This window comes from Triturus cristatus, chromosome 3_1 (assembly GCF_964204655.1).
Source record: "Triturus cristatus chromosome 3_1, aTriCri1.1, whole genome shotgun sequence".
NCBI classification, from domain to species: Eukaryota; Metazoa; Chordata; class Amphibia; order Caudata; family Salamandridae; genus Triturus; species Triturus cristatus.
In genome coordinates this window covers 52,101,651-52,123,495 of record NC_140583.1, presented here as the reverse complement: position 1 = coordinate 52,123,495, position 21,845 = coordinate 52,101,651, and the positions used below count along the sequence as shown (strand labels likewise).

Below are 21,845 nucleotides of genomic sequence, written 5' to 3'. Positions count from 1 at the left end.
TCCTCTTCCCAAAATGATAGCATTCAAGAACTGTACTCAATTTAGGAAGGTAATGCAGGTCAAGCTTCTTCATGGAAATCTCATACTCATTTAAATACGAAACCTTATCCCCCAAGTGAAAGTAAGGCTGGGCCCAGTTCCTCCCTCCCATCTTGTCAGGATGGCTTAGCAGGTCACACCTAAACTCCCATTGTGTGTTCAGGCCTGGGTGGAATAAACAAAGCCCGGCTGTCATCCACCCCAAACATGTGATCAAAGACAGGCTGCAGGCCCCAAATGTTTAAGGCAAGAATATTTCCACTTTCTAAAAGTGTCATTTTCAGGATTGTAAAACCCGACTTCACCATAAATTAGCATTTTAAATTAGGATTCCAGAGACACCAAACTTGACCCTGTCATATCTTCCCATTTGGAAATGATGTTTATAGAATGGATGGAATAAGGTAATCCCAATGTATCCTATGGGAGTATAGGCCTTGCAGTAGTGAAAAACAAATGTAAGAATGTTTCACTACCAGGACACGTAAAACCTAAAAGCACATGTCCTGCTTTAAAATACATTGCACCCTGCCCTCTGGGCTGTCCAGGGCCTATCCTAGTGGTGACTTATAGGTATTAAAAGGAAGATGTGGGCCTGGTAAGAGGTTTAACTTGCCTGGTCGCTATGGCATTTTATACCTGCACACACAGGCTCTGCAATGGCAGGCATCAGACATGTTTACAGGGCTACTTAAGTGGGTGGCGCAATCATTCCTGCAGGCCCACTAGTAGCATTTCATTTACAGGCCATGAGCACATTTAGTGAACATTACTGGAGATTTATAAGTAAAGTAAGTAAGCCAACTGTCGATAGGCCAATGTTACCACAACTTAGGTAAATACCACAAACACGTTAGCACTGATTAGCAGTGGTAAAGTGCGCAGAATGCTTTGGGCAGCAAAAACTAAGTCAGTAAAAACAAGAGGTTGGAAGGCAAACAGTGTTTAACACTAAGTTACTCCTGTTGTACTTGTGACTGCTTAAGAGCAGCAAGTATGAGTAGCTGAAGCTTGCTCCAGGAGGCTGTTGAGGGTTTGAATCTCCCAGTACGATAAACGTTATTGCACATGATTAACTAAAAGTCGAGTAAAGGCTATTTGTTATTTTGATTGTGCATTGCATTTACACAAAGGAAAGCAAGTGAGTTAACATAGAGAACACCTAAAAAACAGAAGATGGCCAAAATACAACCTCAAACAATATCCAAGCATGCTTCTTGTACATCAGTGCAGTTGTAGCCCACTCATAGTGTTATCCTACAGGGGGATGTTATGTTGTTCTCTGTTACAGCTAGGAACTCTTTTATTATGGTGGTGTCTATAATTCGCCGGTTCATTGGAAGAAAATGCTACAACATATGAACATGGCTGTGATATGTCTGGTGTTTGACTGGACAGGTTTCTCTAGGCAATGTCCATCACAACGCGGGGCAGGAGTGGGTCATGTGTCCTTTTGCTGGACAGAAATGTTGAGACTAATAGGAAAGAACCACATACAGATCCATGAGGTCTCCATGCCAAGATTCCAGAGGCAGAAATACGTCTACAAAGGATAAAGACATCCTAAAGGGACCCATCATTTTAGGACACCACATGCAATGTAGGTGCTTGTTTAGCAGCACAACACACATGTAACATGCAACACACAACTGGAACACGGACTGAGTTGGAGTACAGATCCTAGTTATGGGGGACTGAACAGATTTACCCATCGACAGCTGGTAGATCTGCCCACCCAGGCAGAAAATACTCCCAGATATGGAGTCCACTGGGACAAACACTGTCACAGGAAAGGCCAGAAACTAATCAAATTGGGGAGGATGACACAGCTTTCCTTTGCATGCAAGGCTTTTTATCACAACCTAGACTGCACATTGTCACTGTCCTAGAATCCCTTCTCCCTTGCATATAACGACAATCGGAGAGGAGACACACAGGTCAATGCCTTGTATGGGGTAAGATTGTAATATTCTTTCTATGAAGGTGCTACTGCAGTGATTTATGGGTCTCCCATGTCCATCTTTTCCCCTAGGTGCTGGTCGTACATCGGGAAGATAGGGGGACTTCAGAAGGTATCTCTCTCCGGGGAATGTATTTGGAAAGGAGTCATCCAGCATGAGCTGAACCATGCCTTGGGCTTCTACCATGAGCATGCCCGCAGTGACCGCGACAACTATTTGACCATCATGACACAGAACATCTCGCCTGGTCAGTGACACCCCTTGGGCTCCACTTACCACTGGGAAAAAAAACTGAGTATGGCTCAGTTTCCTATTGGGCTCACCTTGGCAATGATATGGATCCCGGATTTGTTCAGCTTAGGTTTTATCATAGATACCCACCAACACACCATTTCTACCAATCTGACCCTTGGTTACAGCGATCAATATTTGTTACTGTCACAGGCAGGTGTCCTTTTCACAAAAGTTACTACTGCTGAGGGCATTAACTGGAGCAATTCTTCATTTGAAACCATTTGTTGTTTGCCTACATAAAAACTCCTGGCACAGGATATATTGTGACCCGTATTTAAAATGCCTATGTCCTGATGTCGATATTGAGGATCAGTGACTGACAGCTCTAGAATACAATTACTCAATGCAGCAGAGATGCAAAGTGGGAAAAGGAAGGAGAAATGAAAAATTTCACTTCATGCACTTCTCTTGAGGAAGCGCAGGATTTTGGCCCAAATTCCGATTTACTATTTTTTGTAGATAGGAATTTATGTCTACACCTGTGGGTGTTTGCATAGGAATGCCCATGCACAACCCATCGAATTCCCCCTTGATGCAAAGCAGTAGTTGCTGCTATTGGACTTGGGTAGTGGGGTGCAGGCAAGGGCAGGGAGGTGAGGGCACGAAAACCCCTTTTTTTTTTAAAACGTCTGCCTGTGATGGCCAGCCAGCTGGCGTCCGCCTCTCCTATGTCCTCTACCTCCTGCACTGTCCTGCAGCAGGATACAGGAAGCACCCAGCTCCAAGGCTCCTGATAGCCAATCACAACACTGCAATGCAGCATTGTGATTGGTCTGAGTGCAGTGTATCGGTGCTCAACCAGGGGCTGGAGGGTGGGCATGTTCTCCATGCAGGCTGTAATACAGCCTGCATGGAGAATATGGGAAGAGTGCATGACCATTTTGGGTGGCCTGAGAGGGCCAACCAAACAGTCATTGTGCACTTAGGAGTGGGGAAACCACTCCTCCCCCGCTCCTCTGTCCTCGGAGCAGACCCGACCCACCCAGAAAGCTGCTGCAGCAGAAGGAAACTTAAAAAGATATATAACATGAGTTATTATCATTTTATGTTTCCTACTGCGAAGCAGTGGGGCGACGCTCCTCCGCCTTAACGGAGGAGCCACCACTGATACAAAGTATTGCAAAGCAACGCATAGAGCAACTGTGCATTACTTTAAGCAACTTTGATTTACAAGCCAATTGCGTTGGACTGTAAATCCCTCCTGAATACTTTGCACTGAGCTGGCATTAGAAAAGCAACATAAACCTGACACAAAGCATGTGTTTTTCATCTGGGCCCAGATGAGTTGTATAGCACCTTGAGCATCACTCTTTCTCACTCCACTATCTCACATACAAATAATGGGGTTTCTTTCAACTGTTTTTTCATCCTCTGATTGGACGTCATTTCAAAAAACCTCCTCTGTAGCCCCAAACCTCGGCATGAAAAACTCGCCTCTCCCTTTCATTCGAATGCCTATCTCCTTATTTTTCAGACTCTGCATGTTTTCTCTCTCTAAGCACAGCCTATTTTAAGTCACAGGCATGTTTGCCTTAATCTTTATTATTATATTACTGCTAATGTCCTCATTTTATTCCAAATGGTCAAATAAATCACTTCTGCTATGAACGTCAATCCTGCAAACTAATACCTAATCTTCTCTTTCATGTATTAATCCCAAAAATCATCTATTAGAACCCAAATACACAATCCACTTCCAAAATAATCACCACTAACTCTTAATAATGTACTCTGCCTCAAAGAAACTGGAGTAAGTGCATGGAAGGGTTTTATTGAGAGCACAAGACTAATCCTAAACCCTGAGTGCCCGGAGCAGTGTGCTCTCCGGCATAAAGTGCTTCAGTGCCTTGTCAGGGGTAGTAAGCACTTTACACCTATAACTACAATACAATCTGATGGGTGAAGGACACACACTGAAGATCATCAAGGGAGTTGGATCACTTTATGAGGCAAAAATGTTTTCATAAGGAAAAAACATGATGATTTTCCCTTCAAAAGACAACAGTGAGTTATATTTAAAATTGGCCAAAACTCCAATGCATCGCTCCCGGATTTATTTAGTGTGAACCTCACTAGGGGGCAAGATGGGGCTCTTCATCAGATAGGATTTAAATTTGGAATTACACAATTTAATTTCACATGCTGGTGCGATTGAGTGATTCACCTCAAATCACATGCTTTTAGATCTTGTGTCAAAATTGAGATTTGAAATTCTGTTCCACATTTGACAGCCTAGCCAGTAGACTTTGTTTAACCCCAGATATGGCAGAAGCAGACTTGCCCCCTGGTGAGCTGGGATCTTCTCTTTTTTGGAATGTTCCCTGTCAGGCATAGTCGTCACTAACTCATCTTTATTGTCTGCTCATCTTAACAGAAGACCTCAGCAACTTTAACAAAGAGAACACCAACAACCTTGGCCTGCCATACGACTACTCCTCAGTGATGCATTATGGGAGGTGAGTCTCCGATGCTCAGCTAAGAAGAGATTTCCTGTTTAAAACTCTCATTGAAGGCTTTAGCATATAGACAGTGACCCTAATTAAGATTTTGTCAGACAGTACTCTATTGCAAACATGACAGATTACTGTGTTCACAAAGCCCTAGACGAACCACTTTATTTTGAGATGGGTGGATCCTAAGTATTTTGTCAATGTAGCCCCCGTTGGCTCTACTGATGGAATACTTCCTCTGATAGTGTATGGAGCAGTGCCCATCTGAGGAATGACATTACAATGCCAGACATATTTAGGGTGAACAGGATAATAGCTTATTTTATTTCCTGTCCATCACCACCAGGAAAAACCTAGCAGTGTGCAACTGGAGGAAAGTAATAACGATTCCCACAACCGGGATGAAAACCTTTAGTAATTGAAAGGAACTTCAGTGATGATGGTTCCTTTAATTGTGTAGAGATGACTGCTGAGCTGAGGCCATTTCTAAATTTGGCTGATGGAGTACCATTGGGATGGCATTCCTAGTGTCCTCCTCCACCCCCTTAATCCTTCGTCCATCAAACCCTCAATCACACCTAATGATTCTGATCACATTTTGATGTGATCTCTTTAATCAGCACTAAGATTGCTGGAAATGGGAAGTAGAGGGTGATGTTTATTTCACCTTTGGTGGTGGAGTTGATACAGGGATCAGAGCTTGGTACATATTGGAATCTCTATATGTGAAGAAGAGCACCTGAATGGTGGCTTTGTTTGTTAGAGGGAAGAGTCATGAATGCCAGAATTTGGAAAAGCCATAGGTGATAAATGTGAGAAAGGCCTGTAGACTCATGGCTGTGTCAGTGAACATGTTCCCACACTGTGGAAGGTCCATGGACGAGGAAGAGTGGTGCCATCATGGCTGTGTCGGTGAAAATGATTGGTCAGGATTGACGTTCTCTATGTGAAAAGGGGTACTGAGTGAGGGCTTTGTTGGTGAACATGATTTGTTAGGACTGAGGCTCTGTATTTGAAGCAGAGGTATTAAATGATGGCTGTGTTGGTGAACATGATAGGTTAGGACCAACGCTCTGTATGTGAATCGGGATACAGAATGATGGCTGTGTTGGTGAACATGATTGGTTAGGATTGACGCTCTGTGTGTGAAGCAGGGTAGAAAATGATGGCTGTGTTGATGAACATGATTGGTTAAGACTGATGCTCTGTATGTGAAGCGGGATACGTAATAAAGGCTGTGTTGGTGAACATGAATGGTTAGAATTGACGCTCTGTATGGGAACATGGTACCATAGAGTGGGAAGTCCATGGGTGCAGAAAGCAGGGAAATGCTGTCTGAGTGGGTAACATACTCAGTTTAGAGTAGAAGTGCCATTGTTGATGAATCGCATGAGGTTGATACCTCAGTGCTGACATCTCTGTCGTAAGCAGAAATGTTGTGAGACTCAACAAGTGGACATTTTTAAATCAGTGCTTTTAAGGATCTGAGTTGCTAAGCGTGATTTAGGGTGCTAAGGTGAGCGTGCACTGTCACTAATGCCTTAGAGGCTCATGAAATGGAGAACTGTTAAGTTTTAGACTGAGCTAGGTAGGATCTACGGTGGCTAGTTTAGTAAAACCATTAGATACGCAATGCCTTAAGCAAACACCAAATATTTCACTCTCACCTGTTCCCGCTGTAGTCGAACCTGGGCTCGCTGTATAGTTTTTTGGGTGAATAATGAATTATAACAGCACATACATGGTGGCCTTTACCTGTGATGTTTTCGTTTACACAGGTATGCTTTCAGTAACAAATCTGGACAGCCAAGCATGGTCCCCAAGCCAGATCCTGACGTACCCATCGGACAGAGAGATGGGCTTAGCAAACTGGATGTTTCCAAAATCAACGCCCTGTACCAGTGCAGTAAGGAGTGCATGCCGGCAGATAGAGTCTGAAATTTCATAGCAGTCGCAATATCCTTTGCTCCTAGGCTGTAACATTATGTTTTTTAATGATTCCTGATCAATTTCCAACACTATAATCAATCATGGGACTTTGTTTTGTCTTTTTTTGTAGAGAACATCCTATGAAATTAATTATTGTGTTTAGATACTAGGGTCGTTAAATAAATGATATAAAATATCATATGCAAGTAAGTGCTGCAAAAAAGAATCCCAGAAAAATATTTTAAGGCTTTCCTAAAGGTACACAGAGTATGTCTATTGTTAATATAAAGAGGCAGTACATTAAAACTCGTTGGGCCCATTAGCGAGAAGGAAGTCTAGTCTGCTGATAAGATAATGACCTCTAACTGCATTTATCCCCTGATTGGATCCCTGCATTTTACCTTGGTGCATTGTCAATATTCAGTTCATGAGAGTATCCCAACATTTATTCCCTTATGAGATCCCAACATTCATCTCATGGCATAGATTCAGTCGATCCTGAATTTGCTAATAAGTGGATCCCAGCCTTCGTATCTAAATAGGATCCTACTATTTATTTCTGACTATGGTTTCAATATTAGTCTACTGACAGGATCCTTGCTGATCTCCTGATAAGATACCAGGACATATTTCCTAATAGAATCCTAGCACTGCTGCCTTAGTCTGACTGACACACAATAGAATCCAAGCATTCATATACTAATAGCATCCTGGCTACATCCACTGATGAGTTCCCATCATTGACGTTTTTTAGGATCCGAGCATTCATCTACTGATTGAGACCTTGCATTCTTGCCCTTCTTCTAGCTGGATATATTATGTTTTTAATGATTCCACTTCAATTTCAACTAAAATCATCCTGCATGAGACACATATTTTTGTTTTAGTTTATTTGTAGAGCCCACACTATGAAAATAAATGATTGAGTTTAGGCACCAGGCTCCCTAAATAAATATCATTAAATACTATATGCATGTAAGTCCTGCAAAAAAAGAACACACATGAATGTTTTAAGGCTTTCCTAAAGGGAAGTAGAGTATGTCTATTCTTAGTATCCAGTGGCACTACATTCAAAATCTTTGGGCAAACTAGCAAAAATCTGCAGTCTCCCTTCCACTGAATATCAGTACTTGCAATGTGAAGAAGATATGAGCCACATGATCCTAAGGTGCAGGCGGAAAGATGTTCAGTGGTTTTACCCCAACAGTCGGGTGCTGCTTCCTGGATGTACTTAAAAACCAGGAAGGCTGTGTTGACGATAATGACCTTTTGGAAAGGGCTATTGAATAGCTACCAATGAAGTCTAGCCTGCTGATAAGATGATGACCTTCTGGATAGCTTTTGGATGGGTACCAATGAATATGTCTGCTGATGAATAACAATGTTTCCCTAGTTTTAAAACAAGTCATGTCACCATGTCTTGAACATGTTGCATCTTAGCAATTTGATTTTTGAAAGCCCACTCATAAAGGAATAGGTTTAATCCGGGATTGAATTTTAGTCAGTGAACCAGATATGATTTTGTGAGATTTGTTTTGGATGTAGGGCAAAGCCTGTTGCAGTTGCCTTATGCTGCATAAAGCAAAAGAACTACAGAGCTGATGTGAGCCTTACAGTTCAATTCTGTTTACCACATGACCTCCAGCCTTTTAAGATGTCTTAGTGAAGGTGCATGGGATCTCAAAGAAGGTCATGGTGCTAAGTGAGGTTTTTCAGGAGTCTCTGGCATGAGCCTATGCAGAGCATCTCAGTTTTAGCTCCACTCAACGTGGGCCCACTTTTATTCATCCACATGGCCACACTATTTAGGCCTTTTTTAAGGGCAAAGAACCCTTCCTTAGGGCCCAGACGTGCAGACAGATCTGCATGTTATCAGCATATTAAACAATATTTCAGGTCTCTGGCCCTAATGATAAAAAATACCATCTTGAAACACAAGAGAGAGGGAGAGAAAGTGTGGACCCTTGGGTCTCCACATTCAGCTTTCCTCCCTGATGGCTTGAAGGTCCTGACCTGACACTTTGTGTCTGTCCTGTCAGGAAATGATCAGAACCATTCTAGCACTGCATCCAACACAGTGCCCTTCTGAGCTGGTCAAGCAGTAGATGATAGTCCAATGTATGGAATTTGGGCAATAAATCTAACAGTATCAGCCATGATAAAGATGTTTCACCATCTTCAGCTAAGGTAGGCAACTATAACTGTATTATTGCTCCGTGCCCCAATGGGATTCCAGCATTTATTCCCAGATTGGACCCCAGCATTTATCACATGACTTGATGCTAGCATGTATTTCCTGAAGGGATCCCAGTGGTTATCCCCTGATAAGATCCCAACATTTATCGCCTTATTGGATTTCAGCATTTATTCTCTGATTGAATCTGAGCACTATTCCCTTGATTGGATTCCAGAATTTATTATGTGATTGGATTCAAGCACTTATTCTCTGATTGGATCTGAGCATTATTCCCTTGATTTGTCTCCAGCATTGACCCCCTGATTGGATTCCAGCACTTATTTTCTGATTGGATCCTAGCATTCATCCCTAGTGCAATGTGAGGTTTCTATCCATAATGGTATCCCAGCATAAATTTACTTATGGATCCCAGTATTCCACTACCAGCATAGATTCGGTGCATCCTGTATCCTGGATCAGAGCATTCATGTGTAGACAGGATCCAACAATTTATTTCTGGCTACAATGTCAGCTTTGGTCTCTGACAGGATCCTTACTAATCTCCTGATAAGCTACTAGGACATATTTCATAATAGGATCTCAGTACTGGTGCCTTAATTTGATTGAACTGACACACGATGGAATCCCAGCTTTCATATACTCATAGCATCTTGGCTGCATCCACCCATGAGACCACATCATTGACCATTTTTGAATCAGGGCATTCATCTACTGATTTTATCCAGGCATTAATACCCTTGTTGGACAGTTAACATTCTTTTCCCTTTCATGAAATCCCGGAATTCATCTCATGCAGTGATCCCAGTATCAATTTACTGATGGGATCCTACCATCTATCCACTAGTGGGATCCCATTTTTTACTTCTGATGAAATGCCATCACTTATCCTCTGACTAAATCCCACCATTCTTAACCTGATGAGATCTGAGCACTATGTCCTTTTTGATGGAAAAATGTTCCTCTAATGTTGGTGTTTCAGATGATTTCAATGTTAGAGTTTCCCTATGACCCTGTTTGTTCCCTTTATAGAGTTCAAATTAGGGTTTAATTGTCTTTATAGCCATATACACCATGTTTGTTCCTTTGATCTAAATGTATAACTCTCTACAGACCAGCACAGAGAAAGTGGAGTGATAAAAAGATTTTGTTCCTGGTGCAAAATAATTTGTTTTTGCAGAGTTTCTTTTTTATCTATGTCTCCGAAACCCTATCCTCCCCCTACTGCTGTTTTATCTGCACCAGGCAAGTTTGTGTTGAATCTCATTGTGCCCTGGGTAGTTTTTGGTACCTACTTATATTATTTTGCATGCTTTCATATCATTGCGAAGACATGCAACAACCACAGAGATCATTGTTTAGATCAAGGGGCTTCTTCTTGGTGGAGATATAAGATGCCTGCTTAAATACTAATGAATATAACAGAGAAATTCTGGATAGGAGTCATTGAAGCTCTACGTGTCAGGGTCATTGTGCAGTTTCAAGACATTTAATTTTCATATTTGGTTTCAGATTTGTGCAGCACTATTCTGACTGACCCAACCGGCACCCTGACGTCACCCAATAACCCTTCCTCGTACCCAAACAACGTCAACTGTGTCTACCTGATCCGAGTGCCTTCATCTATTGATAAGGTAATGAAGTCAGTCCCGCTTTCCTCCTGCAAGAATCCACTGGGTTAGTACCTGCATGATTGACAGGTGGCAGAGGCAGCTGCTGAGGCAGGTCTTTATGGTTACAGTGGTCCATCAGCTGGGAGGAGAAGAATCTACCCTTGGAATGTTATCTCCAATGACGTTAGTACTATAACCACAGAGCTTCAGAGAAGAACCAATCAGAAGACATTCTTGAAACCTACAGTAGTGCTGCCACTGAAGAGTAGATGGAATAAAGTTTAAAGAGTGGGTCTACAAGTGGCAACTAAATTAGACTTTAATCTAGTTCAAATTGGGCTTCAAAAAATGCCACATGGGAGCAGTAAACAAAGGTGAGAGGGAATCCCAGAGGAGTTCCCCAAAGGATATGGACATGTAAGGGTTAATCTATTAATGAACAGTATAGCAGGACAGAATACTGGGGTGCACAGCGACAGGTATTATCCCTTGAGTGTATGGGACAAGAATATTGAATTTTAAATATTGTGCTGCAAAAAAATCATAGCCAAAATATCAGCTACCAAAATATGGTTATGGTCAATATATGTATAGGTAAGTATAGATTTACTATACTTAATTTCACATTTATCTTGATAAGATATAGATATAGGGCTTTAAGGTAGGGTGATGCGTAATGTAGTAAATCTATACTTAGCTCTACATACTCAGGATGTTGCGATAGCTAATATTCTGGGCACAATGTTTTTGTATGTGATATTTCTCTGCGCGATATTCTAACATACAACCCTTTCCAAGTGTGGAACTCCTTTGTGAGATTTACTCTGAAGGGGGCAGCCTTCTTTTTTTAATTGGTCTGCTGTTGGGCATCACTCATTCAAAGGTAGGACACAGGTAACTGACAATCCTGATGCAGTGCCCGAGAGGTATAGGGCCTTCACTATGAGCCCAGTGAGGAGCCAACTTTACCATGTGTCTCGAAGCTTACACAAGCTTAGCTTCCCGGTAACTCCTTCAGGTACGTCGGTTTGGTGGAAAACTGCATCTTAGCACAGGCGATCAAGAATCCAGTGACATATTTATGAGAAGTGTGCGCCATGCTTGCACCACGCAACATGGCATATGCACAACGCAATCCTCTATGACAGATATATGAAGCCACGCTCAGCCACTTTGTGGGGCTCTGAGTGGCCTCATAAATCTGGAGTAAGGCAATGCAGCGCAAATTGCTGTCATGCCTCACTCTTCCCTGATACGCATTCCCTGGATGTTGCGGTCGGTGTTCCCATGCAACTCCCATTGATTTTGACACATTCCCAGATTTACAAGGACTTTAAACCTAGGAATGCCCCAAAATTTAACCCCTTCCCAGGGAAGGCATAAGTAGGAGAAATATTTGTATTCCTCCATAGTTTTTCCTCATTCTACGTGTGCTGTATTCCATAGCACACATTAAAAGAGGAAAAAGCCTCTCAGTATTGTTTTTGTGCAGGGAGGCACCCCTTCCTGTGTTGACACTATGCTGCCAAAATGGTGCCATCACAGGGGAAGAGGACCGGAATGCGCCATATTGGATAAATACGGTGCATTGCTTCCCTCTCCCTGTGATGCAGGGCAGTGCAGCAACATGATTTGTTGAGCTGCCCAGTGCCACCATTTTCATAAACATGCCCCCTAGCTTGTAAATTCTTCACAAGACATACCTGAGCTTCAGCAGAGGTTTGGTTACAAGTAGAGGCACAACGAGAGAATACAGGAGGTGCAGGGACAACATAAGGGTGTCATGTCTCTTTGAACACACAACTGCAGTGGAGGGAAGGTGCTGAGGGAGGCTGTAAAGGGAAACAGTCACTAAATTTAAGAGTCGAGGTGAAGAGGTGCAGGTATTGTCCAAAAGTGAATGCAAAATCACCGACTGAGTCTAATCTGCTGATAACTTTCAAAAATTGAAAATAAGGTCTTTTTAAAAGAAATGATGGATAGAAAGTTTTAAACACATCGGAGGTCGCATGTCTAATTTACAGATCTTTCTTCTCAGATTCTTCTGCTATTTGATGCCTTCGATCTCCAATCATCTCCAAACTGCACCTCTGACTATCTCACAATTTATGATGGCAACAATAAGACAGCCCCAGTCTTACTCAGCAGAGCATGTGGGACCAGACAGCTCCAGCCATTCACCTCTTCCGGAAATCAGATGTTGCTGGAGTTTGTGACGGACAGCTCTATCACAGCCACTGGGTTCAAGACCTCCTACAGCAATGGTACGGTCCTTGGTGTCAGGCTGCTCTCATACAGGGAGGAGGAATGTAGAGGTCTCTTACAGCAATGGTATGGTCCTTAGTGTCGGGACGCTCTCCTTCAGAGGAGGGTAGTCGCAAAGGCCTCTTGTAGCAATGGTATGGTCCTTTGTGTCGGGTGCTTTCAGTCAAGGGAGGGAGGTCACAAAGGCCTCCTATGGTAATGGAATGGTGCTTGGTGTCGGGATGCTCTCAGTCAGTGGAGGGAGGTCGCAAAGGCCTACTACAGCAATGGTACAGTCCTTAATGGTGGAGCGGTCTCTGTAATGAGAGGGAGGAAGCAAGGAGTTCTACAGCAATATGAAGGTACTTGGTGTCAGACCACTGTCTTGTCCAGCAATGGTATGGCCCTTGGTGCTGAGTCCTCTCAGATAGAGGAGGTGGGATGGCAAGGTGTCCTACAGCTATGGTACGGCTTTTGGTGTCAGGCCACTCTCAGTTAAGGGAGTGGGTTGTAAAGGCCTCTTACAGCAATGGTACGGTCCTTGGTGTCAGGACGCTCTCAGAAAGGGGCGGACGGTCGCAAAGTCCTCCCACAGCCCCAGTACGGTCCTTGGTATCAGGCCACTCTGAGACAGAGGAGGTGGGACGTCAAGACCTCCTACAGCAATGGTACGGTCCTTGGTGTCATGCTGCTCTCAGTGAGTGGGTTGTAAAGGCTCCCTACAGGAATGGCATGGTCCTTGGTGTCGCCGAGCTCTGAGAAACAGGAGGGAAGGAGATCGCAAAGTGCTCCTACAGCCTCCTCAAGCCCTCTTGGCCAAAGCTCGGCAGATCAATATGATATCATACGCGGATGACATGCAATTGATATTCACTTTCACCAATAACCCAGCCCAAGACCAACTGAAATTCCATTAAGATGTCCTGGCCATCTCCAACTGGATGGCGGATAACTATCTTCAATTCAACTCCTCAAAAACGAAGGTGCTTCTGGTAGGCCGGGACACTCATAACTGGGACTACCAGTGGTGGCATGCCGCACTGGGCACTCCTCCCCAACCGAAAAGTGCAGTTAAGAATCTAGGGGTCCTGATGGACAACTCCCTCTCTTTCGAAATTCACGCCAAAAAAGTGGCTGGTACAAGCTTTGGCCACCTACGGGCTTTGAAACCCATCTTTGGGTTTTGTGATGCTTCCATCCGTCAGGTGATTATTCAATCGGTGGTGCTGTCATGCCTCGATTACTGCAATGGACTGTTACTTGGAGTAAACAAAACTGTCATGAAGAGACTTCAAAGGCAAAGAATGCAGCTGCCCGCATTCTATTTGCACTGTCATACATCTCATCTCCTGCACCGCCTACCCTGGCTGCCTATCGAACAGAGAATTCAGTTAAAAACTCTCTGCACCACCCATAAGATCTTACACGGCCTGGGCCCCCAGATACTGCAAGAGCTCTCTACACGATATGTCCCAACGCGAGCACTGCACTCAGCAGACCTGCATTTGGCCTGCAGTCCTAGGGTACACAGGAGTAGAGCGGGCGGGATCTCTTTTAGGTCCTTGGCCCCAGCCCTATGGAACTCTAGTTCTCTCACGGCACTCAGCACACACGATCACTGGGCATTTAGAAAACAGATCAAAACCTGGTTGTTTTCATCCATCTAGCGCATGATATGTATGCATTTTGCGCCCATGTCCCCTGGTCTTTCAGAAACAGACTATACCTGGCTGTCTTTCCATCCAACTAGCATCACTTTCCCTGGTCTCCTGCCTGCTGCGCGGAGACGCCCTGATGTTGGGGTAGCCATGCGCTATATAAGTACAGCTAACACAACATAACAGCAGTGGTATGTTCCTACGTGTTGGGGCACTATAAGTCAGGGGATTGAGGTCGCAATGTCCATCTACAGCAATAGTAAGGTCCCTCCTATCAACACGTTCTCAGAAAGGGAGTGGGTTGTAAAGGCCACCTACAACAATGGTACGGCCCTTGGTGTTGGGCGCACTCAGACAGAGGAGGTGGGAGCGCAACGGCTCCTACAGCAATGGTAGAGTCCTCAGGGTTGGCAGCTCTCAGTCAGGGTAGGGAGGTCGCAAAGGCCTCCTATGGCAATGGTACGGTCCTTGGTTTTGGGGTGCTCTCGGTCAGGAGAGGGAGATCGCAAAGACCTCCTTCATCAATAATACAGTCCTTGGTGTCAGGACATCTCAGGCCGGGGAGGGAGGGAGCAAAGGCCTCCTATAGCAATGGGAGAGAGGGGACACAAAGGCCTCTTGTTGGGACCCAGTGAGCTGAGGATCTCTTTTCATGTTGGCATAAGGGTTACTGCAGAAAGTGCTTGTTTCTCAGAATCAATAGAGGTCTAACCACGGAATACAAGGAGGTGTCGTGGTCCCAGTATACTGACATAATCCCCTTGAGACTGAGGAAGGGGGTGGGGGTGGTACAAGGATTAGTGGTGTTTTGTTTCTGATCTCCTGGCCTGTGGAATCTTGCCCACTGATGATCAGGTTTGGCAAAGCTCACACTGTGCACAAAATATATGGACACACAAACAGTAATATGAAGGGATTCCAGGCCACCTACACCTTCGGTAAGATTATCTAGGGTAAAGTGACCCACTGGCTCTTCATCACTGAGGCTCAGCAGGGAGGTGTTTGTTCTTATCTGGGAAAAAGTGTCAGAAGGCCTGTGTTGCACAAAGGCATTTGCTTTAGCTCACTGTGCTTGAGGTTAGCCTGTACCCTCTGGATGCTGAGCCTGCTTAGAGATACCAAATTCTCTATCAAGAAAACAACGTATACAAAAACCACAAAATGGCCCTATAGTCCACCCGTTAACCACAGGGATCAATGGAAGATATTTATACAAACTGTACATGGAATGAATGTAAGTGTGTGACCCTAGTGCATTGGAAGGCCGAACCACTCACATGTCCACCAATACTCAAACAAAGTTCTAACACCTAATACCTTACATTGCATAGGTCCTCCTTGACTATTGCATGTGATGTCAATTAGTGCAGGATTGCACAATTTAAATCAGAGAACAAGGCTCAATATATAGGGGAGTAGGGGCAGGGAAACTATAATATGCATGTATAAGTTGACGTTAAATAGTCAGCATTCAAGGTCAGCATGTGGAGGATTGCCCACGTCTGACCAATAAGCACCACTCGGTAAGTGAATGAGGTTGGTGTGGTAGCAGCAGAAAAGGATTAACAAACACGTACACGTTTACTTTATAAAAAACAACGTTCTTGAATTCCTGAGAGCTCTGAAATAGTTTCCACTTACTCCTGAAGTCAGTGTGTGGTGTTCATATACACTTTCAAACAGAGCTGTGGCCACTGTTGGACCCTTTCACATCTCCAGATGATGCCCATAACAAAGCTCTCTAGTGCTAGTTAATATATAGCCTAATCTCCCACATCTAACCCTGGTAGTAGTGATATGTGTGGAAGGGCACTAGTGCCAGTTAATAAATAGCTTCTTCACCCACATCTAACCCTGGTAGTAGTGACATGTGTGGAAGGGCACTAGTGCCAGTTAATAAATAGCTTCTTCACCCACATCTAACCCTGGTAGTAGTGACATGTGTTAAGGACACTAGTGCCAATTAATAAATAGACTCATCCCACCATTGTAATATGGAATACAAATGGGACCTGCATTTTACAGAGGAGGAGTCCTGTTGTAAATTAGTGAGGTACTGCCCTAGGGAACTCTTAGTTGCCCCTCTTAATCGAGGTGAACAACTGCTGATTGACTGCTTGTGCAGTCTCCACTGATAGTAAGCCATCTTCCACAGGTCTCTGCTGCAGCAATAAACCCACTGTGCCTTATCTACGGGAAAGCGACTCAGCATGGCACCGCAAGGAATTTGGCTGCCCCACACTGAGTCACTTTCAAAGCACAGGGATGCATCATATTTACAATAATATTTTGCATCCCTGCGTTTTTCACTACACTGGCGCACAATAGGCTGCCATGCACGAGCGCAGGCGCCCTTGCTGTTAGCGTTTTAGGGGAGAAATTTTGAGTGGAAATGGACATTTTCCTATACAAAAACAATCACAAGAGGTGTTTTTGCAGCACTCATAGAAAGGAGAAAACGAGAAGAAAATAAAATATTTCTCCTGGTTGTGCATCCCTATGCTAAGTTTACGAAGGTTGTAAATCTGGGAATGTGGTAGGAGCCATGGGTGATGCGTAGGAACACACACTGCAACACCCATGGCACGCCCCTTTCACACAAAAGGATTTGTGAACAATGGGCATATTTACAAGTACACGAAAAGCCTGTGTCTACCATGGGGAATATTGCGAATCCGGGCAGGGAAAGACAACAGTGGTCTCCATGGCTGGGGGGGGGGACACCCTGCATGTCAGGGACATTGGTTTTGTTTATTTTTTATTGGAAATAAATCTCTGCTTTGGGGGCTAGTTTGTGAGAAGCAAACAAGAATTCTGCTGCAACAGTTACATCTAATTAGGATGGGTGGTCTGCCATGGCATGGGTGGAGACAGTATCTCTGCAGCCTCTGCAGCCTCTATGCACTGACTGCTGGGGTCCGATTGACCCCAAAAGTGCTGCTCACCAACTCTATGACGGGACAGCTCAATTATTCACGAAAAATAGTAAACTTCATTGAAATGTAGAATGATCAAATAATATGCAAATAATCATCACAGTAAATTTGCATTGTACATACTCATTAAGTATCATGACAACCTAAGTGAATTCTGCTGTTCAGTCAATGGACAAGTCACACTTTAACAATTTATTTGTGTTTTTCAATGATTACTTGCAGTAAAAGCCTAATAGAAGAGAAGCTGATAAGCCACAGCTCCCCAGACGTTACTGACTCCGAAAATACATCTGTTCCACATGAAGAATGGGTGGATGATTTAAGCACTGCATTGGCATCTCTCTAAGTCTCAGTTTTGGTCGCGCCCAGTTTCTCTCCCTTGTTGAACCTGTGTAATTTGTTCTGTTTCTTGTAGTAGCCAGAGAATGTAATGGCCATATATATTAAGAGGCAGGTCAAAAACAGTGGTTGCCAATTGTAAATCGAGAGTTTGCAACCTGCCTGACATCTGACCCCTAGTTTACCACTGATAAATCCGATGGTGAATTACACTAAGTGTGAAATATTGTGCTGATATGAAGTGAAATAAATTCAGAAAATAAAGTCTTGACTCTTTTTACAGATCGTGTATCATAGAACCAGTATTATATGAGTACAGTGGCGGTCCTGCCAAGTATCATGAATCTGGAATTAGAACATTACTGCAAATATTGCCACATCACTGCAAGCCTCAAATAAATCTCACATATGAAATGAGCAATGGCGACCACTTGTTAAGTAGTCTTTTAAAGTCTCCTGGCATCAGGGACTGTGCCCGCCTCTTTGTTCTACTCATCCAATCAGGAGGATCAGCACTGCAAAGCAATCCTTAAGCTGACCTTTATGTGTGCTGTGCCCTCTGATTGGAGCACCCCTTTGAGGACTGCTGTTGTGCCTGAACTCTGGGTTTTCCATGGACTGTGGAATGGGATGGCTATTTGAGGATGGGGTGGCCTTTAGGGTAGTTGTGATGAGGTGCTGGTGGTCACTGCATCTCTTCTACTGAAAGAACAAAAGGAAAACTAACCTTAACTTGTGATTGAATCTTCATTTTAGCTGTGAAGAGTGGGAGTCAAGACCTGCGGTCTTGTCATTCTGTTGCAACCGCTAGCCTGCCACTGCATTCTGTTGGGCCTCTGCGCTCCTGTGTACTTCATCAATGGCGCCTTCATTGACAGGTTGAAATGTTGTGACTTTACCTGGCAGCCTTAGTTGACCACCATATTAGCAGCAGGTGTCAGCCATTTTGGAACCAGGCGACTCTTTTGGACATTGGGTGTTGTGTACTCTGACACCATCTTTTACTCAGTTGTTTCTTATTTCAGTGCTATTCCAATTTTTTCTTAGTGACATTTTACTCTACCTTTTTCTGGCAGCTCTTGTTGATCATTAACCATCTTCCAGTGATTGTCTTCTCAAGTGCATCCTACAATTTTGGATTAGAAGGTGTATTTTCTCCTCAAGTATCAAAAAATGAAGGGGGTACTGGGAGCGGATGAAGGTCTAGTGCCCGTGCTCCAAAACTATACTCATATCAAGGTCTGGGATCACTGGTCCTAAGAAACGGGTGTAGGTTTTAGACAAATCAGAAGGGGGACAGTCAACAAGACTGTTTCTTGTGCCCTCGCACATCCTTAGGGATGTCATACTTTATCATCGTGCAGGTGCTCCTCTTCGTGCCAGCGCTGCACTGCCCTACAGGTCCTCCGAAGGGTCCCTTTCACAAAGCTTTTTGGTTTGGTGGCCGTATGATGAGTGCAAGGGTGTCCGAAGTGGGGTGATAAGTGAGGTATGTTTATAGTGAGATAAAACTGACTAGGGGATGTCAGATTTACCATTATGTTGACTACCCTGTCAGGTTAAAAGGCCATAATGGTTGGTGCTACTAATGAGGGTCAGTAATGGGCCCAAGACGCTAGTGGGATAAAGTGCAGGTCAACATGTTTTGCACCTCTTTGGTTTATAAGAGAACTGCTGCGCTTCTTCAGGTTCAATAAAGATTTGATAAACTACTGTACATTTTGAGCATATTATGTCTTACCCTATGCAGTTGGTACCTACTTGTTTTGTAGTAAAATTGATTGTCCATCCTACAAAAAGAATATGAGAAACATGATAGAAACTAAATAAAATTATGAAGTATTTCCTTTCTGGCAACAAACGAGGTGTATTTCAATCATGAACCAGATTTTTGGGAAAAGTGCCACACACAACAAAGTGTGCCATGCATCCTTTATCAATTCGCAATAACATAGGTGCCCTCTGTAATATTTGCCCAATGCCTCATGTGCTCTGTACATTCATAACATGACTCATACAAAATGTGACAATCAGACATGCGATTTTGCTTGTCTGTGTGCTTCCCCTGGCCCAAAAGCATAGCCTTGCCTAGTAGACGGGCAGCTATGTCTTATCGGTCGGGGCAGAGGACGTGCACTGTTGAGGGCTAAAAGAGGATGACAAACAAGACTTGGAAGAGAGGAATGATATCTCTTTTGTGTATTAGGAGCAGAGGAGGGTCGAGTATCGATCATGTCGGAGATTGTATGATGCGAAACTCAATGTATTGCAGCGTTCCCTCTTCGGTGCACCTACTCAGCTCCTCTGGTCGCCAGGGGCAAGGACTAATGAGGGGCCAGTTCATTATATTGGCTGGGACGTTGCCCGTGGAGTTACTTGGAGAGCGGTCACTGCTCATGTCTGGCAGCCATATTGTACTAGTGGGGAAACTGATTGTGCTAGATCTGGCTCTCATAAAGTGATGGCAGTATTGTCTATTGTTGATGGGGGGGGTCCATTCCCAAGGTTGGTCAAGTTGTGTGTATAGGATGTTATAATTAGGCTGTTATCACTTCATTATGACCTGTGAAGGATTTAACGGTCAGATCGTATTTTTCATCAACCTTCCATTAAGATGGAACCTCTGTAATTGAGAATTTGATCAACCTCGCATCAAGAAGGAGGTTCTGTATTTTCGAATGCAATGCAGGATAGGCGATTTTCTTAAAAAGAGGGTAGTAAAAAACATATAGAAAATATATATCGTCAAGTTGGGGATGTTGAATAGTAGTGGTATATGGTTCCCTTAGGTTGTGACCGCATTAAGAGTACCTAGAGTGTGTTTGTTCATATAAACATTCTGTCACCATTCAACCCACGGTATGTCATCATTCAGGCCTGCTTATGCTTTATTAAAGAGCGATGTTGCGTTCCACACTAGGTTGGATTTCAGGATTGTCCATCTTAGATCCTCTGATGAGTTTATTGAAATGGTTGCTCATCATTGTTGCGCTGCATCCACATTGGATGACACTTCCATGTTCCCCTATCCTGATCCTAATGGCTTCATTCATCATCTGTACATAGTGTAAGTTGCATGAACAAGTGATGAGATACACGCAGTTCTTGGTGTTACTATTTGTGTGTTGTCTTTGTGTCCATGTAAAGCTGTTGACCAGACTTAATTCTTTTGAGTGTGGGGTGAAAGGACATACGTTACAAGAGCCACATGGGTAGTGGCCAGTGACTGGGGGAAGTGCCCATAAAGTGGGTTGTCCTGGATCTTTACTGGATCGTGGTCTTGTATTTACCAGTTGGTCTTTCAAGTTCAGGGTTCTATTGACTGCAAACCATGGCCAAACCAAGTTCATGCAACCTGCATTCAAAATGTTCCATGTGTTTCATAATGATGTTCTTTATTTTGTTAGACTTTGGAGTAAAGGTGATCACGCACGTGATGACATCTTCAGTTGATCGAGTGGTATTTTCTAATTGGGCCTCATGGTTATTATTGTGGGCTCTTTTCTCTGATCACTCTTAGTGGATAATTTCTTCGCAGGTTGTTCCTCAGGGTTTTGGCTTGCATGTCATAATCTACCAAGGTGCTGAAATTCCTCTAGATATGTAAGAATTGACCGAAAGGTAGATTCTCACTTAGAGCTCTTAGATGTTGGCTATCAAATGCAAGCAGACTATTGCAGCCGGTATTCTTCTTGTAAGTTCTTGTGCGAAGTTCTCCTTGGTTGATGGAAATCACAAGGTCCACAAATGGTATCTCTTTATGAGAGTGGGCCCTGGTGTTCATGAGGAGGGGGTCCAGGATTTTGACCCATTCGTTAAGTTTGTGACATCTGGTCTCATCACCATTACAGAACATGAGAATATCGTCAATGGATCGTTTCCAGGTGATGATATTCATCTGGTAGGGGATGGATGGTGTGAATATATGATGAAATTCAAAATGGGTCATGTATAAACAGGCCAGGCTTGAGGCTCGGGTACTGCCCATTAAAGTGCTTTGTATTTGGTGGTATAACTGATATTTGTGCTTAAAAAAGTTGTTTTTCAAGGCCATCGTGGCGCATTCCATGACAAAGTCGACCGGTGCTGTGGTAGTCAGTGTTGCTGCTCTGAGGCAGGTGTCTATATCCTCAGTAGTTGCATCCTGGGGAATATTCGTGTATAGTGCTTCAACATCAAGGGTCATCA

At 43.7% G+C, this 21,845-nt stretch overlaps 1 protein-coding gene across 1 annotated transcript in view; it reads left to right on the top strand.

The window, feature by feature from the left end:
* Positions 1 to 17,921, top strand: part of LOC146859684 (astacin-like metalloendopeptidase) — a 39,030-nt gene extending 21,109 nt beyond the window's left edge. Inside the window, exons 6-11 of the mRNA XM_085643440.1 lie at positions 2,072 to 2,247; positions 4,669 to 4,750; positions 6,523 to 6,650; positions 10,380 to 10,501; positions 12,519 to 12,744; positions 17,541 to 17,921. Coding sequence (XP_085499566.1) covers positions 2,072 to 2,247; positions 4,669 to 4,750; positions 6,523 to 6,650; positions 10,380 to 10,501; positions 12,519 to 12,744; positions 17,541 to 17,551 — 745 coding nt within the window. The 3' untranslated portion in view covers positions 17,552 to 17,921. The remainder of the gene's footprint in view (positions 1 to 2,071; positions 2,248 to 4,668; positions 4,751 to 6,522; positions 6,651 to 10,379; positions 10,502 to 12,518; positions 12,745 to 17,540) is intronic.
* The last annotated feature ends 3,924 nt before the right edge of the window (positions 17,922 to 21,845 follow it).